Raw genomic sequence first — 18,490 nt, 5'->3', positions numbered from 1 at the left:
AATGCAATGTTGTTACTTGAAAATCTGTTTTCCAATATTGGGATTCATAATGAAAAAGAAATTACATTATGTAATATACATTAGAAGAGAATAGAAAGAAACTTGATTTGAATACCTTGAGAGGCATTTATTCATGTTAGCATATACATGTCTTTTCTTTCCTTTTGTATTTTGTAAAAAAATGGTACAATGAAATTCGAAAAGCCAAAAGATATAAATACCAAAGTCAGAGTCATTTTTATTAAAAAACAACTAATTAAGCTGTAACTGTGATAACATACAAGTAACAGTGAAGTCCTACTTGCAAATGATTTGTATTTTTCTACGCACACATTACGTTAAGTACATTAGCTTTCATCTTGCCAAGTACAAGAAAAAAACATTATAGAGCAGCTAGAGTCAAGCGAAACTGATGACTTACTTCTTTTATTTTACTAATCAAGTCTGTCTGTTTACTGCTACTACCCTTCCTCTGCCTGGGCTGAAACAGAGACCTAATCTTGTTCTCCAAACTCTGTGCCGTATATTTCATATGCTTGTCAACCTTAGCATCATTTTCTATTAACAAACAATAATTCTTGACGTAGGCCCTATAAATTGGTATAATACCTTCCACCAAATGCTTGCATACATTTTCCCTCAAGATCTCATCGGAGATTACCCAATTAGATTGCTTTTTGTACCTTTCATCAAAAGCTAGATTGAAAGCATTTAGTCTCTTTGTCAAGTCTTGGCTTGTCACACTTGCACTGGTGGGTGAAAGTATGTCCCTTTGAACTACGAGAATAGATAGAAGCTTTCCCCAGCTGTTCCTCAAATAAAGTGCAGCATAATAGTCCTTATATTGCTCGTGTGCTTTTAACCAAGAATCTCCCATCATATTTCCAAGCACAGTACCCCTCAAATTGCAGAAATGACAGTGATTATTCATCATAAAAAGGTAGGACAATGTGATATCTTCATAGGCCTTTGACCAAGAATCCAAATTTACCGCAACCTCCTTAATTGCGTTATATATTTGGCAGAAAACAATACCCTCTTCGTATGCTTCCTTTCTCCAGCTAAGATGTATTCCCAAAACCTGTGTCAAATGTGGCCTATAGGCATCCCCGAGCAGCTGATTGCAGTAATCAATTACAAAGCTTACCAGCCTGGGAACACTGCCATCAGAGGGAGGAGAAGTCGGTCTTTGCAACCTAACTTGTGCTGGAAGTTGCCAGAATACCTCACTGGCACCATTGACTACTTGTTTTATGAGATCCTCAGTCACAGTCCTAATTTCTTTACAAGCTTTCACACTGAAAAGCTGGTTGAATATTAGCCTTAGACCATTTAAGACCTTGAATATGGACAGCAGGTTCAACAACTTGAAGGGGTCATTCTTCCTCTCAGTAACAATCCTTCCAAATTGAATAAAAGAAAGAATTCCTGATTCAATGGCAATCTTTGCAAAACACCCCATCCATGCTTCTGGACCGATTTTCTCAAAGACAATAGCTGAGAGCCTGCACTCGGTCTTGAGCAGTTGCTTCACAACCAACTCCAAATGGCAACCCCATTGGTCTATGTAGCTCTCTATACACTGTGCACCCTCAAATTCAGCTGTTAGAATCTCAAGGTAACTCAAATCTAAAGTCTTCAAGCTTCGACGAGCATTCATACCTCGAACTTCAACATAGATAGATTGACACTTGTCTAGCCTGCCATTAGCATGTAATCTCTCAATGATGGCATGCAACTCCCCTGCTAAAGAACTTGTCAATGGCAAAGCTTGTTTGGCAATACTGGCTTGCTGACCGATGTGTGATGTCAACGAAACCAAAGGAAGAGGCATGGAGTTTGCTATGATAAGCCTGTGGAACTCAAGTTCTAGTTTGTCAAAAGCAGTACTAAGAAGACCTCCATCAAGGCGAGAACTTTCCTCCTTGACCTGCAATTCTTGCAATATTCTCAAAGATTTCTTCACATTCAACAGGTAAAGCTCATTGGTGATTGCTTTGTCTTGTAAGAACTCAAAGACGTCCTTCAACCAGCCAACTGCTAACCTGCAATTATCAGTTAGAAGCTTCAATGCTTCCTCGAGCTTCTTTGTGTCTGAGACATAGGTGTATAGATCAGAAGAGGGATCTGTTAAGAGAGAATGCTCCAACTGCTGAACAGAGTCAGAAACCTTGAGGAGTGCAGCAGCAGAACATAGAACACTGTCTATACATTGGTCAATGTTGACAAATGAGCACTTCTGCTTCGAGATGGGTCTAAGGGAAGCTTGCAAGGACAGATATCTCTGGTTAAGTAGCTGCAATCTCGATCGAGATTCATCAAGTGCAGAGGCAATGGCGCTCGAAGTTTCCAAACTAGTTGTCAAGCACTTTCTAGCTGCTTCAAGGCTCTCCATGTTCTCCATATCAATGGAAAATCAAGTGCTGACTCGAAATAATTACTAGTTTGGCTTTTAGATTGCATTCAGATTATTACAGACAGTTACACATAAAGTTTGGTCCAATGAAAAAGATAATATTTGTTGGTTTCTTGTTCATCGCCCTACTCACATTCCTTCACCAAACTCAACAAACAAAGTAAAACGGGGGGACTAACTTCACTTGCAATACAAACATTTCAGTAATGTCAACCACCAGAAGAGGGGTATAACCATATGCACAACTAGTTTCTCAAGCCATTCTTTATTATTCCTAAATCCTAGCTTTCTTGTTTAAATCGACGACCAAGACCTGCTAGTCTAGGCTTGCTTCAACTGCCTCAACAATCAACCAAAAAATTACAACGAAATTCTCGTTTGCGCTCCACGCAATTCCTTTCGTTGATTTTACGCGCCTTTAATTTGTCTTGAAGCAAATGTCGTAATGAAAATGCAAACAAGTGACCAAGTTGTTGTTATTTTACAGTACACTCGTTTCATTAACGAAGACAACTCAAGCCAGATCTAAAGGTTTTACAAAAAAAATTGAACTTCTAAAAATAACTTACGATTTAGATTTATAATAGTTTCTAACTTATATTAGTTGTTCTTGATTATTTTTTTAATTTTAAATGAAGTTTATCAAAATAATATTCTAACTTATTTATTTCAATAAATCTTATGATTAAATTTATAATATAAATTTTGTGATAAATTCTTATTAAAAGAGCAATTATTGCTTATTCAAGTACAACCTTAAAAGGTTTATTTGTAATTTTTTTCATTTCTTATTAAATATTGTAAAAAAATTCAAGCAGAGAAAGTCAACATCTGTGTATCCCTCCTGATAGGTCGTATCCAAACAACTGCAATATTAAGCTATATCCCATTTTCCCATCTTCATTCCCTCCCAACATCTTCCACAACAACGAAACAAAGCACACTATAATCGCATTTTATGAAGGATTGCGCAGTTGCAGATTTGTGCTGCAAAATACTCCAGAGACGAAACTTCACTACTACAGGACTGCCTGAAACAGGCATATCCCTCGAACTGAGCAAGTGCTTATGAACTTCTAAAAATAGCCTTTTGAACTTAAAATTGGCAAAATTTAAACTTTAGCACTCACTCGTACTATGGTACATTTCTGTACCGTGGGGTCTTTCGAAGTTTTTAAAGTGTGATCAAGGAAGGGGGAGCAATGTTACAATAACTAATGATATATGAACATAATATTTTTTAAAACAAAAAAGGAACCACCGGTAAAGAAGGAAAACCTCGAATCTAAAATTATAAGTTATTAATGATCACCAAGGCGCTCAATGCTCAAATCATTCAGGTGACAACTACTCCCTCTGCTCTCAATTATAAAAAAAATAAAAAATGAAAACATATTTTACATATATTAAAAAGATTAGTTAACTTTATTAAATTGTGTCATTTTGGAAAGTCTCATTAAATAAAACATAGATAAATGAGATTTGTTTATATTTGAGACAAAAAAAAATAAGACTTTTATTACTTATAATCGAAACTGGAGGTATCATTTATCATTAATGATTATTATCCGAACATATGTATGCAAGGCCAACCAGAACAATAGTCACTAGATTGATTCTCATATCAATATACGGTGTCCGTCCCCATGTGTAGAAAAATAAAAGATGGGTAATAAGGATTTTTCTTAAGCAATATCCAAGGAAAGAATACAGACAAAATTGAAAATTCAAAAGGAAAAAAAAAATAATACTAACAAGCGGGCTGCCACCAAAAGCCTCAGAATTTGAAGCAATAACCAACCTTGAAGTTAGCCGCCACCGGAAGCTACACGAAGTTGATAAGACATACAAACGAAGGAAACATAAGAGAAAACAGGGCATTTGCTCCTATTAAGCGGCTCCCTTCTGTTTCAAAGTTATCTTATCCCCAAGACTGAGGGCAATTCCCTGAGTTTTACTTCTTATTCTGATGTATCCACTCAACTTACCATCTGCTTGCTTTTCAATGCTCACATTCACCAAAGCATCTTCCCCAAAAACACTCTTAGCATAAAGGTTTGCAGCAAGGAATCCACAATCCCCTTCCAATGCCGATCTAAACAAACAACAACGCAAACCAAATGATTATATGGAATGGGTCCCCATAAAATCATGACATAACAATGTTTTATGTCCACACATTAATGATTAGTACGTAACATGAAATGTTGAAATAATATTGTATCGGGTACTTATTTCTACAATTTATTAGAATGATTTTCCTGTGACAAAAAACAATAACAAGCAAAGTTAAGACTCAGAAATGAAGAAGCAGATTAGTGGTGCAACAAAATGAAGATGGACAAGATCAGCATTTGAAAAAACTTTTCCTGTTGAGCTTGACTGTTTATGCAATCAAACTATCAAATGCCACAAACGCTTTTTTTTTATAAGAAAATTTATTTATCAAATTTAAAAAACATTTTTCTAAGAAAAAGCAAACGCAAATAGGTCTTTAAATCCACGTAGTAGATGCTCTGGAAAACATACGCAATAACTGCCAGAAATTTGCATGTTAGGGTGGGCTACAGAGAATCCTTTGTGTAAAATTAGTGTCTACAACAGGACCTGAGCAGAATCAGATAACTTACGGTGGAGTCAGGCACTTCATATTTGTAGACTTGACAATGTGGTTCAGGAAGTCCCTCTCATCTTGTAATACTGTATTTACAGCAACCTAAAACATATAAATCATTTTAATAAACAAATGAGAGATATCATCCAGTTAATGCAGAAATATAATGCCTGACTCATGTATCCCTATCACAGTTGTGCTTCTGTGATACCTTCCAATGCACGGATGTGCCAATTTTGGCATCATATCAACATTATAAGTATATATCTAGAAACATAATGATATGGGTGCAGCAATAATTCATGATTATTGGTGTTTTTCTCTGATGCATTTTAGCAGGAGACAACACAGAGCCATCCTGCATTCACACAGATGATACCAGCCAGTGCACAAAACTCCCAAAATTACAGTGAGCATTGCTCAAATCTGTGTGATTTAGTCATTGCGGGGTAAATTGCACAACTGTTATCCCAAGTAGGCCACAAAATGACCGTCCCCCAGTCAGGTCAAGACATCCAAATTGGATATTTTCAACCATATGAAAAACTCACCTATTTTTTACTTCCTACTTAAAATTTTTAGGCTGCAGCTTCTGAAACTTCCTTTCCTTCTCCATCTCCTTTTGTTTGACAGTTACTTACAGTTTGTTAGCCTGCTTTATTGTGTTTCTTTTAATATTTTGTTTTTAAGACTTTCTAATAAATTTGTTTTTTTAGATACAATGTTATTTTTTCAAACTTTGACTTCCGATATCCTTACACTTCAGCAAGTCTGTCTTTGAGAAAATAGTTTTATGGTGTTATTAAGTAGATATGTTTCACTACAGCTTGAAGTTATTATAGATACCAGATATATGGGATATTCAACATAGGAGATAACCCAAAGAGCAGAATCACAAGTTATAGCTGCCATACAAGCTTAAGAAACTATAGAAGATTCAATGTATGATGCCTGACTAAAATGAAATGAAAACCCCACCAGATCTACTTCCCCATTCGCACCAAAGAGAATTGTATTACAGTAGAAGCAACAGCATATAAAGTACCTCATTTGTTATCACTTCCCACTTCTCAGGCTAATTCATATGGAAATAATGGAAAGGTCATCCACCAGAGAAAACAATATAACTACTCTGCATGTTACATTTCAGGACAGCGACGGGATGGGGGATCAAATCTAGAAATTCTTACAAAGTAACCAATTCTTCACCAACACCTAGGAGCCTAATCTAATCAATTGCGGCATATTTCCCTATTAAGTACATCTTATTGTTACCAAGGTAGTAAGCCATAATTCAAAAGTCAATAAAAAAGCATCAACCTAACTACAACAACACTAACAATAACCATGAAACATGTTACTATATAAATATATGAATTTCAAAGCCAAAAATAGCATTATGTCAACCATCAAGATATCAATGCATATATTGGAGACAAAATGCTATTAAAAAACAAATTTCAAAATCATAACTTTTATGAGCTCATACTTAATAAAAACACCAAGGGCTCATTAAAAAAGCACAACATAACTCTAAAATGCTAAAGTACCTAATAAAAATTTGTCCTGTAATCTTTTTTTAATGAAAGTGGGGTTGCTTTGGGCAAGAAAAGGTAGCACCATATTTTTTTACCCTTTGGTTAAAAACATAGCCAATGAGAGAAGGAGGAAAGAGATATACCTTGTTTTCCCACTCAAACTCAGCCCACATAGTTCTGAATGCCACATCAGCACAAGATGCAGGAGAAATGTAGTCCATGATGTCAATATGGATATCATTTAGAACAATAACTGTTCTCTCAAGAACATTAGAAGATGTCTCATAGACTATGTTACCAAATATAACTCCTGTTTCAGTTGATGAAACCTTAATGTTGGCTTTAATTTGTTTGCTTGATTCTGGAGCAAGCGTATAGTTTTGTGGACGCTCAACAAGTTTGAGATCACCCATGGTTGCTAACTCCAAACATAAATTCTGAAGAGTTTCCTTGGTTCGGTTGATGACAGTAACATCAAGGACAATGTCATAGTGATGCACTGTGACATATGCTTCAGCATAAACAGGATCACTGAATCCAGTGAGCTGAAGAATGCGATTGAGCTTATTTGCATCATCTGCATCCTTGGTAAACTCCCCAGTAGCACGTTTGAGATCGTCTTGAACCTCATCTTCCAGCTCAAGTTGGCTCATACCCTGAAGAGTTCAGAAGAAAAGAATACACATATTGAATATTAGAAGAAACACCATAAGAGATAGTGTACTTAAACAGATATTGACCGTTACAAAATTTATAAGTCACCGGCAGGAATTACACACATGAGCCAATTTAACATCAGGAATTCAAGCAATGCATGTAAATACAACAAAGTTCACATCATGCAAAATGAAGAACTCGAGAAATATAATCAAACAGCAATTCAGTTATACGCTCACAAAAAGTGTACATAAATTCAGTTATCATACCTTCCTGCTCTTCAGATGGTAAAAATCAATAAGATCATCAGGCTGTGCATTAGAGATTTGAGCCTTGGCTTTAATCTCCTCAGTCTCACGACACTGCTTATCTGCAAGCATTTTCACAAAGCTCTGTCTGCAAGATTGCAGCCATATTTTTCTTATCTCATCACCGGTATTGCACAACAATCTAATGCAGAGGACAATCCTGTCAAAAGAATCATTATCAATTGGATGTGGAAGAATTGAAGATTGACCCAGCTGCAGCATGGAGACAATGATCAACAAGGCCTGTGTAGTTGCCTTGTTAACTTCGGCTTTTGAAGTCTGAACCTCTTCCAACCTTAAGACAAGTTTTGTCAGTGTACATGCAACTACCGCCCCAAGAAAGAAATCACCCGAAAGAATGAGTGATCTCAAGTTGCCAATAGAGGACAGAGAACCCTGTACAAGGGTGGGTGGTGACATGGCAGTTTCCAGAGCAGCACTCTGGGTGGCATAGGTCCCATCTGCAAGAATAGCAGGCCTCCTAGAAGACACGGTGGTTGAGTTCACCTGCTGTATGGGTTTTGATGCCTCCTGACCGTCTCCTTCCTCAGTAATAGTATAAAACGGAAGGTCACCAAGACACTGCTTAATGGTTGCAATTCCACTCTCAACCTCTGAAAGTGACAGGCAATACTCACCAATGATCCAGAGTGCGCACGAACACACCCTCGCAGCACGGATTTGGTAGAAAGTATCCAAAAGCCTGGTGATGATAGAAATCCGCAACTTGGGGTTGGTCTCGATGATCTCGCGCACGAAAACAACCACATCCATGGCAGAAGCCACATTGGTATCCCCCAAGAAGTCCATCAACAGATGCACGACAGTGCTCGCCACCTCCGGGAACTTAATGGCACAAGTATGAATAGCCTGCACCAGCATCTGCCTGTACTCCCCATTCTTCTCATGCTCCCCACTCTGAGTTTTAACAACCTCTTTCTTGAGCATCATAACAACCTCATCAATGTTCCTGGGAGTTATGAGCTCGAGAGCAATATCGAGAGTCTTCCTCCTAATATCATGATTGGGAGTGGAAAGTGCCCGAAGGACATCCATGACCATCTCCACCATGATTTCCCTATTGGAAGTCTTGAGCTCATTCAAACGATCAAGCACAATAAGCTTAACATTGTTATCACTCTGAGAAAGCAAAAGCTGACAGTAAGTGCTAGCAGCAGCCCTAATGGCAGTGGGTGCAGAAGAGAGTGACACAAGGGTGCTAGCACATTCATAAATAACAGCAGTGGAAGGAGCATTCAAAAGGGATATAATGATCTTAATGTACTTCCCCTTCTCCCCCTTATTGTTCCTACAAACCTTCCTAATAAGCTCCAACACCACCATCTGAAGCTGTTCACCCCAGTCAATAATCCTATCGATATTCGCAAACAGATAACTGATAGCGCGATCCTGAGAGCAAGAAAAGAGCATGAGAAAGGCATTGCGCTTACTAGAAGGATCCTGCTCCGTAGACAAGAACTTGTCGACAATCTCCGGCCCGCTGTCGAGGAGCTGCTCCCCCTGGGGGAGCTTGTAGACGGACATGACGGCGAGGACGGCGTTGCGGCGAACAAAGGGGTGGCGGTGTTCGAGGTTGGAGAGAATGGAGGGAATGAGAGGCTCGATGATCTCGGACTCGTTGAGTCGGCAGAGGAATCGGAGGGTGACGCCGCGGATGTACTCGTTGGGATGCTGGAGGTTGTTGCGGAGATTCTGGCAGATGAGGATCATCTCAGGGAGGACCTTGCCGCGAGAATCAGTCTTGTCGATGATCTCGAGGTAGAGGAGGAGGAGCTTCTGGATGGTGTGGTCCTCGGAGGGGAGAACGTAGCGGATGATGGTGATGAAGAGCTGCGGAATGGTCTCGCCGTTCAGGAGGATCATGATGGCCTTCTTAAGCGCGTCGATCTTCGCAGCGACGTCGTTTCCTTCTAGGGCCTCCTTGATCTCGTTCGCCAGCGCCGGCGTTCCCTTGTCGAAGTGGACCACCAGAGTGCATGACTTCTCCATTTCTGATCTGCAATTCTCTCAGAGCAGATCTGATCTTGCCAATTCTAAATCACACACACAATTTGGAAAGGAAGAAGAAGAAGATGCAGATCTGTGGGATCTGAGCAGAAAGAAAGAACACACGAAAGCCATATCGTTGCTGAATTTCAGTTTTTAACACCATCACTTCCACTTCCACTGACTCGTTGGGCTTCTATACTTTGTCTGGCCCACATTGTCTGAATTTGAGCCTTCATTCCATTGGGCCGCCAATTGGTTTCTTAAGGTAGTTTCTATTCTCACTCCCATCCCCTACTTTTTGAAAATAATGTGAAAACACTATCCTACCCTCCCTTTAGTTTCCCTACACTCCTCCCTCTTCCCTTTCTTACGCACGCATACACGCTGCACCCCCCTCTTTCCCTACTACCGTATCCTCTCATTCCTCCTTTAATCTCCTTCCATTTTTGAGTTCCATTGTGCCTGGTTTTTAACATTTTCACGAGTCCCTTACCTCCTATTTCAAACAAAATTCATTCAGAAGTTGGTATCATATCACCTTCATAATATACAATAGCAAGAAATCCCTCCATCTTATTAGGAAAATAATGAATATGAACACACAAAACAAGTTACCTCAAACACCATTGTTGTTTTATATTAGAAGATGTATTGTTCATTGTTAGTCAATTATCACAATATTTGTATTGTGTTAAAAAAACTGATTAAGATTGTATCGACTAAATATACGATTTGAATCAATTTTTATGAGAAAATTATAACTTTGTGTTTGGATGAAGGATTTGAAAATTTTTAAGAAATTTAAATACACAACTTTTTAATTGTCTTGATTTAAATTCCTTTCATTTTATAAATGTTTTGTTTGGATGAAGCAATTCAATTTTTTTGTATTTTAATTTCCTAATTTGGATAAAGTAATTCAATTTCAATAAAATTCAAAATTTTATTTTAAAATATTTATTTAAAAATTAAAATTTCAATATTAAATAAAAATAAATATTAGTCATTTTTAAATATTATATTATATGTATTACATTAAATAAGTTTAATGTCTATATTAAAGATAATTTTATATTATCTTCAATCATAAATCTTATTCAATAATATATTATATTTATTATTTCACAAACAATATCTCATTTGCCTTTAGCTTCCTCAGATGCATTTTTTTCATGTTCGAATCACCCACTGGCCATGCCATGGTGGTCACCAGAGCCCGTCTCTTCTCTGCTGCACTCCTCCGCTGCCACCCGATGTTGTCGGCCAGAAAACCAAACTCCCTCTAGACCTCAACTACGACTTCGTGCCTTGTCGTGTTGGTTGATCAAGTTTTGGCAGCCACAACAGAGATGAAACACGAAGAAGGAATTTGATTAAGCGGCACGGTGGAGATCGAGTTCTTAATCCATAATGTTTGAATCTTAAGGCTCAAAATGTTAGAGTGAAAATAAAATCAAATCAATAACTATTGAAAATTTCAAGTTTTAGGTTTTAATATGACACTTAAAAAATAGTAAAGGAAAGACAAAATTAGATACACGATTATTCTAAAGTTCAAGTTTTGATTTAATAGTTAAAATCATATTAATTACTATTTTAAAGTTGATGAGTGAAGTTCTTTTATATATATATAATATTAAAAACACCTAATTTTAAAATATATTTTTATAACAATTTTAAAATCTTTAAATAGCATATTAAATATAATTACATTAGAACGAGAAAGATGATTGAGCAGAAGTTGCATGTACTAATCAATTTTTTATGGTTGTAAAAATTATTAATTTAAAATTTGTATAAATGACAATATCTATTTTAATTAATTTTATTTATTACATCAAAATATTAAATATATTGACAAAATGTAATTTAAAACATAAGTACATTTATTATTTCACACGTAATTATTATTTTTTTTGTAAGAAAAACGTCATTTTTCCATCTGAATTTGACATGAAAAGAAAAAATGGTTGTACTTTGAAAACAATATAAACATTAAACACGTAATTTAGACCGAGGATTTAGCGGGAGGCTTTAACGCCATTCTTTGAGGCAGATTAGTCGGGATATTGAATATCCAATTCCTCTCATTCGATTTATTTGACTACATATGTTTTATAAACATGGTCAATTTTTAATCACATCTGAGAACTTTGTTTGATGAGGACATATAACTAATAGAAAATATTGAATACTTTTTTTCACTCCAGAAAATATTGAACACTGAATGCAACTTTTGTTGACCTCTCAAGTCCCTAACCAGTTCTAGTTACATTTTAAATTATTTAATTAAATTTCCTCATTTCAAATAATATTTGGAAATATTTTCCAGATAATTTAATTACAGTTTCTTCTTTTCAAAGTAAAAAAAAAAATGTACTATTTATTGATCATAAAGTAATGAAAGAGTTAGAGTTCAACTGTGCATAAATATTTACAATCATGAATTTAATCTTAAAAAAGTTATGTTATGGAAATAAATAGTCTAAAACTCTCAAATGAAAATTACTATACTAATTGAAACGAAAACGATCAATAGGTTATCAAGAATCTCAATTAAGTCTTGTACTAATTGAATCCGTTTAAAATTGAGTTACGATTCCAATGTTTGTTTTATTTGGGTAAATTAGTAATTTTGCATATATCTTGCTTAACAGGTTCAGTGAGGCTTTTTTTATTTATAAAAATCCAGAAATTTAATATTCTATATAATGTTTTATATTTTATTTACATCAATTGTTATTTTATCTTTTAAATGTATTCTGATATTTATTATAAATCTCTAAAAAATGCGTGCTTAAATTATATTATTTAAAAAATATTTTTCCAATTTTAATGAGTTGGAAAAAGAGCTGAACTAAATATTTTAGACTGATAAGGAAATAAAAGTATTGACTATTTAATAAAAATTACTAGCATTTGTGTTATAGAATTATTAAACAAAACATACTTAATATTCTTATATAAATATTTAAGATATTAATTATCAAGAAAAAAATCCCAATAATCCACGTTTGGAAAATATTAATTTTGATTGGGTATCATATTTTTATTAGATGGAATTGTAGTACTTTTCAAACTTGATATTTTACAATGTGTGGCTGTTGTCTTCGGATCTCGAGCTCCAGCTGAATAACAATATACAATTACCTCATTTGTTGTTATTAACATCTTTGCGTTGGCATTGAGTTTTTAATATATATATCAATATCATTTTTAGAGGCACGAAGGATTAGATTATGTGGGTCAAAATTAGTAGAAAGTATAAAAAATTAACTATAGTTTGAAAGCTGTAAAATTATCTATTATCTATTAAAATAGTTAAAAACATAAAATTACTTAAGATAAAAATAATAAAATTTTATCTTAAATAAAAAATTATTATTTTTAATAAATATCTAAGAACAAAAAGAAAATAAGTATAAAAAATTAAAAACTACCATTTTAAAAAGTATTATTTCAAATAACATTTTAAAAAAATTAAAAATTATTAAAAAAAAACTCATTTATTAAACGGTTAAACAAACATTTCAGTTAATAAAATTAATTAAAAAAACTAAATTAAACGTGTTGTAAAACACACTCTAGCGTTATGCTAAAGTTTAGATCTTATATATATATATATATATATATATATATATATATATATATATATATATAATATGAAATTAAAGATTTCATTATCCTTTTACTTCGTCGCTAATTTCTTTAAAGTTAATTATATATTTATATATAAAAACTCTTAAGTTCTCATTTTTTTTAATCTAATTTTTATATAACTTATGTTAGATATATAGTATGAATTTATTTTAAGATTTTAGATTATGTAAGAATACATATTAAAGAGATTTTTTTAAATAAATAAAATTTAATGTTCTGATTAATATATTTTAAATAGAAGCAAGTTTAACATTATTTAATTAATTAAACGAACGTTGTAAATAGAAAGCAAGAACTTTGAGGGTTTTAAAATAGAAATAAATCAATGAATGAACTAAATTTATTCAATTTTAAAATAACAATAATGACAATGTCCATTAGCAATAACAAAATATTTTAAGTAAAAAAGTATTTTTGAGACAAAAGTAAATTTGTCATAAAATAGAACTCTTGTTTTTATTTTTATCCATTTGGTTTCCATTAAAAAACACACAATATTTTTAACTTCAATCTAAACATGCATTACATATAAAATAAAAAAAGAAAATAATAAATATTTAGGCTGGTTTTTTAAAATCAAAATTAGATTATATTAAGTATTTTTCATTGAAGTGTTGTGACTTTTTTTTTTTTTTGTTGAGTTTTGAGTGATTTTTTATTCTCCGATTAATTTTTCTACAAGTCGATTTTATGATTTATTTGAACTAGACACTTGACCAATTCACTGATTTATTATCTACAACCATTTTAACCGACTGTAGCAAGATTAGTAGAGTTAGAAGTAAAACACATGTGTCCTATGCAAAATAATTATAAATGCAACAATTTAAACAGGCTGTAGGAAGATTAGTAGAGTGAGAACACATGGGTCTTGTACAAAATAATTATAGATATAGTTTTTTTTTATTGGTAGGAATCAGATAAGTGCCTACAGAACTAGATCCGCCGCTTAATTTATACATACAGAAAATAAACATTTAAAAGTATGCAAAATTGATGTCCGAAATTAATGATCCTTAAATTAAGCATTCGTCACCAAACGTGGGTTTAAATACTAGCAAGTGGTATTAATTAGTTGATACAAAAGGCAACGAAAGATTTTACGAAGCACATATCATTGTCAGGGGTAGTGTCGGTGATGAAGTAAGGAAACAGTTTCTCTCACCAGTCACCACTACAATAAATATAGTTACAACATCAACTTGGGTTTTTTGTCTTAGTGTCCCACACCTCCATGTGCTGCTCAAGCTTCTTCTGTTTCACTTCTACTTGAAGTTTATAACTGCTCCTCAATTCTAATCTCGCCTTCCCCATTTATATATCTTCTACTTTCTAGAGTAAGAGTAGCTACACTCATACACACCACACAACACAGATCATGGGAGTGGATTTAAGGCAAGTGGTGGCGGGTGTGCTCACCCTCACAATGTTCGTCATGCTTATTCACATGATCAAAAGGGACCATTTTGATGCTGTTCATGTAAGAATTTCTATCTCCTTCCTTTTCATTTCATTTGCCACTCTAAACAACTACCCAGGGATCTGGATTGCTATGATTCAAGGATCAACTTAAAACCCATCTGCTGTATGTATACCTTGTAGAGATCATAGATCCTTTATTCACAATTCATAAATAAATAAATCGGTAGCCAAATCTATCCAAATTGATCATTCAAGCTCGGACTTGGTAGAATGCCAATTGCAAACTCTCATTTATCTGCCTTCAGTCTTCTCCTATTCACTCTCTCTACCTGATTTTCTTAGCAACCCAAATTCAGAATCCATCTTTTTTTATACCTCAAGGTCACCCTTCCTTCCTCACAAAGTTTATTTATTTATTGTCCAAAAAAAGAGAGAAGAAAAAGACAAAGGTAGAATCATTTCAATTCAATACAGAACATGCCAGTCCAAGTGCTTTTCGAATGCATATTTCCTTTGACTATTTATTACAGTTGTAATTTTTCAATATAATTACAATGAATTTATTTCTCTTTGACTTTTTGTTTTACAGGATAAACTTCCTGGAACAGAGGATGTCGGCTTTGAAAGTACAAACTTTGATACTACTCATGTTAGAAAGAACATCGGGATTTGGAAGGGAGATGCTGATGAGTTAAACCCATGTTGGGCTAAGCCATCTGAAGGTAAAATTTGACTCTAAAGACTTGAAAATTGTCAAGGAACTTATACCGGTTACATTTGCTCACTCTTTTTGTCCGTATTAATTAATATTTTGGCAATGGCTGGCAGACAATGCGGAGACTGAGGGGTTTGTTACCTTTTCACTAACCAATGGCCCAGAGTACCATATATCTCAGGTAACTCATTGATTCAACCATTGTGCTTGTCTGATTGTTGAAGAGTTTCTCATGTATTAGTAATGTAAGGGTAGTTGCAGCTATTTTTCAAACATCAGCAATATTTTTTATGAGGGTTTCATACGGTATCTTTTTTTTTAATCCTGCTCTCTGGATCTTCTTTAATCACCTGCTTCTTTTTGCTCCTGGCCTGCTTGCTGACTTTAATTGATCAGAGTTCTGAAATGTTGTTTAATCCACGAATCATTCATAACTCTTTCCTTAATGCCTAATATTGAGTTCCATTCTTGATTTATATTTTTTTTATCGTCACGCCTCCTGCCTGCTGCTGTTAGTTTCCTGCATCTATATTGTTACTTGTTAGTTCTCTATTATTGTCTCATAACTTTTGGTGAAATTTGTTCCTGAGATATGCCCCCTTCATAATCCATAACTTCAATTATTATTACCAACATTATGTAATTTCTGGTAATTCCTTGTCCAGATAGCAGATGCAGTGCTTGTTGCTCGCAGTCTTGGGGCGACACTTGTCATCCCTGACATTAGAGGAAGCCAACCTGGTGACAAGAGGTTAGTGCCGATTGCTTCTCCTATTTCAATCTCTGCTATAGTTAAAGAGATTGGGGGAGGGGGTAATTTTGCATCTTCTTTCAGGGTAGTCATAATAGTTTTGCCCTTTCGCTCACTTGTTTTGCTTTCTACTGTGATTGATACTCATCTTATCTTGCCAGCAACCAAAACATATTGGCTGCTGATGTAAACAATCGGCTGTAGTTGAGTCATCTTTGCTAAATAAGATTTTTTCTCTCCTGCTGTTTCATATATAATCCCGGTTTATTCCAATTCATTTTTCTCTAAATTCCTGGCTTTGCTTCAGAAATAGAAGTAGTTATCACGGGGAAGGGAGTGGGCTGGAGGTTTCAGTTTCTATTTTCTATAATCTGTATCTTTAGAAGCTTTGCTTCTTAATATCTATGTCATGTTTATTTGTGTCCTCTCAACCCTCCTTCAAACAGATTCCGTTCCAGGGTGAGGCTAGAAAAGGCCAGCCAAATTTAAAGTCAAAAACTGGAAAAATGACTCAAGGTTCTCTGCTTTTAAAATGGAAAGCACTTTTCTAATTTGTTATTTCAGGCTCCATTGGCATTGCTAGCTTGTTTTGGATGTAGCTTAATTTGAAAATGCTATATTCTGATGACATTGTTAAATAGCTGACAGTTGAACTCAATTTGAAATCAGTCTAATTTACTGTGTTTACAGATACACTTGCATGTACCTAATATAATTTATGTCTCAGGAACTTTGAGGACATTTATGATGCCAATGTGTTCATGAAAAGCATGGAAGGAGTGGTCAGAGTGGTAAAGGATCTTCCTTCTCATGTAACAACACATAAAATTGCTGCGGTCAAGGTTCCCAATCGGGTTACAGAAGAATACATAGCTCAACATGTTGAACCTATTTATAGATCAAAGGGGAGTGTAAGGCTTGCTACTTATTTTCCTTCAATAAACATGAAAAAAGCAGGGGAAAAAAGTGATGCTGATTCTGTTGCATGCTTAGCAATGTATGGAAGCTTAGAGTTGCAGCAAGAAACGCACGACCTTGTTGACTCAATGGTTGAAAGACTTAAGACTTTAAGCCGAAAGTCAGATGGGCAATTTATAGCTGTGGATTTGAGGGTTGAGATGTTGAATAAGAAGGGTTGCCAAGGAAGTGATAGTGAAAAAGAGAAGAGCTGCTTTAATGCACAAGAGGTTGCAGTGTTTTTGAGGAAGATTGGTTTTGAAAAGGATACTACAATCTATGTGACACAATCAAGGTGGGATGAAAGCCTAGATTCTCTTAAAGATTTGTTCCCTAAAACATATACAAAGGTGAGATATTTGTTCTTATTTCATCTTCTCATACACACATTTTATTTATTGGAATGCTGAGAGGAAATTCTACAACACATTTTTTTATAGTAAGCATAGAATTTCTCATTTGCTCTGAAATTGTTGCAGGAATCCATCATTCCCGCAGATAAAAAGAAAAAGTTCCTAGACTCTGAAGATTCTGAGTTGGAGAAAGTGATTGACTTTTATATTAGTTCTGAGAGTGATGTTTTCGTACCAGCAATATCAGGTCTATTTTATGCAAATGTAGCTGGTAAGAGAATTGGCTCTGGTAAATCCCAGATACTGGTTCCGGCTAATATTCCAGATTCATCTGCTTCTGCCTCCAGTTTCTTGTCCCATTATGTCTCCAAGAAAAACCACTTTGCCTATTCTTGTTACTGTTAGTTCGAAGTGAAGACATTCGTAGCATCCAGTAGCAAATGTTGTGTACTAATTGTCCTGAATGATGATGCTTTCCAAAATGTACCCTTTCGGGAATTTCAGTTATGGCCTAAGGCTTCTTGTTTGACTGTTCACCAAAAAAATTGAAGTTACTGTCATTTGACATGTACACAGGGCTTTCTGAACGGATATTTAGTTTGTAAAATTATGGTTGCCCCCATATTTATTTTTCATAACTGGTGAAACAATTGATAGGCCATTTATTGGGTTGTCTTAGATAGAACATTGTTTTAGGGGAGGGTATTGATGTTTCAAAAAGCAAATAAACATGCGCAATGTACCAAAACAAAAAAAGAGAAACAAGAGTTTTTTTTTGTCCAATAGCCCCTAAATAATCAATATAGGCAAATTTTCTTCTTTTTTCTCAAAAATTTCGTTTTGTCCATTAGCCCCTAAATATGAATTATGGAGCACAAACGTGTTTTCTTGTTGCTTCTAATCCATAAAAGTGTCGATTGTAAAGTCTTGTGTGTGGCCCAGGAACTTAAGAAGAGAATTCACGAGCTGAGGCTGCATATTGCACGTGTTACGGAATCAATTTATGAATGTGTTGGAATAATCTCTCAAGAGTCAAGACTCAATCGCAACAAGTGATATTCCAAAACTCAAAACGACATACTAAAGAGC

General features: G+C 34.8%; 3 protein-coding genes across 3 annotated transcripts; 1 reads left to right on the top strand and 2 right to left on the bottom strand.

Moving 5' to 3' along the window:
* Positions 1 to 382: 382 nt before the first annotated feature.
* LOC100777662 (exocyst complex component EXO70A1) lies at positions 383 to 2,395 on the bottom strand. The gene has a single exon (XM_003530306.1). The coding sequence runs from the start codon at positions 2,393 to 2,395 to the stop codon at positions 383 to 385; it is 2,013 nt and encodes a 670-aa protein (XP_003530354.1).
* Positions 2,396 to 3,997: 1,602 nt separating this feature from the next.
* On the bottom strand, positions 3,998 to 9,706 carry LOC100814417 (coatomer subunit beta-1). The gene is made up of 4 exons (XM_003531715.5): positions 7,495 to 9,706; positions 6,712 to 7,224; positions 5,047 to 5,132; positions 3,998 to 4,511 (listed from the first exon to the last, which is right to left on the bottom strand). Exons 1-4 carry the CDS (start codon positions 9,541 to 9,543, stop codon positions 4,307 to 4,309), a joined length of 2,853 nt encoding a protein of 950 aa, XP_003531763.1. The 5' UTR covers positions 9,544 to 9,706; the 3' UTR covers positions 3,998 to 4,306.
* Positions 9,707 to 14,548: 4,842 nt separating this feature from the next.
* On the top strand, positions 14,549 to 17,912 carry LOC100813879 (DUF246 domain-containing protein At1g04910-like). The gene is given in 6 exon segments (NM_001252994.2): positions 14,549 to 14,683; positions 15,215 to 15,347; positions 15,454 to 15,521; positions 16,006 to 16,091; positions 16,819 to 17,398; positions 17,528 to 17,912. Coding segments are annotated over 6 exon segments (1,248 nt in total). The 5' UTR covers positions 14,549 to 14,581; the 3' UTR covers positions 17,807 to 17,912.
* The last annotated feature ends 578 nt before the right edge of the window (positions 17,913 to 18,490 follow it).

This window comes from Glycine max, chromosome 8 (genome assembly GCF_000004515.6).
Source record: "Glycine max cultivar Williams 82 chromosome 8, Glycine_max_v4.0, whole genome shotgun sequence".
In the NCBI taxonomy this organism is placed as follows: Eukaryota; Viridiplantae; Streptophyta; class Magnoliopsida; order Fabales; family Fabaceae; genus Glycine; species Glycine max.
The sequence above is the reverse complement of the archived record's forward strand: the minus strand, read 5'-3'. Positions and strand labels throughout refer to the sequence as shown.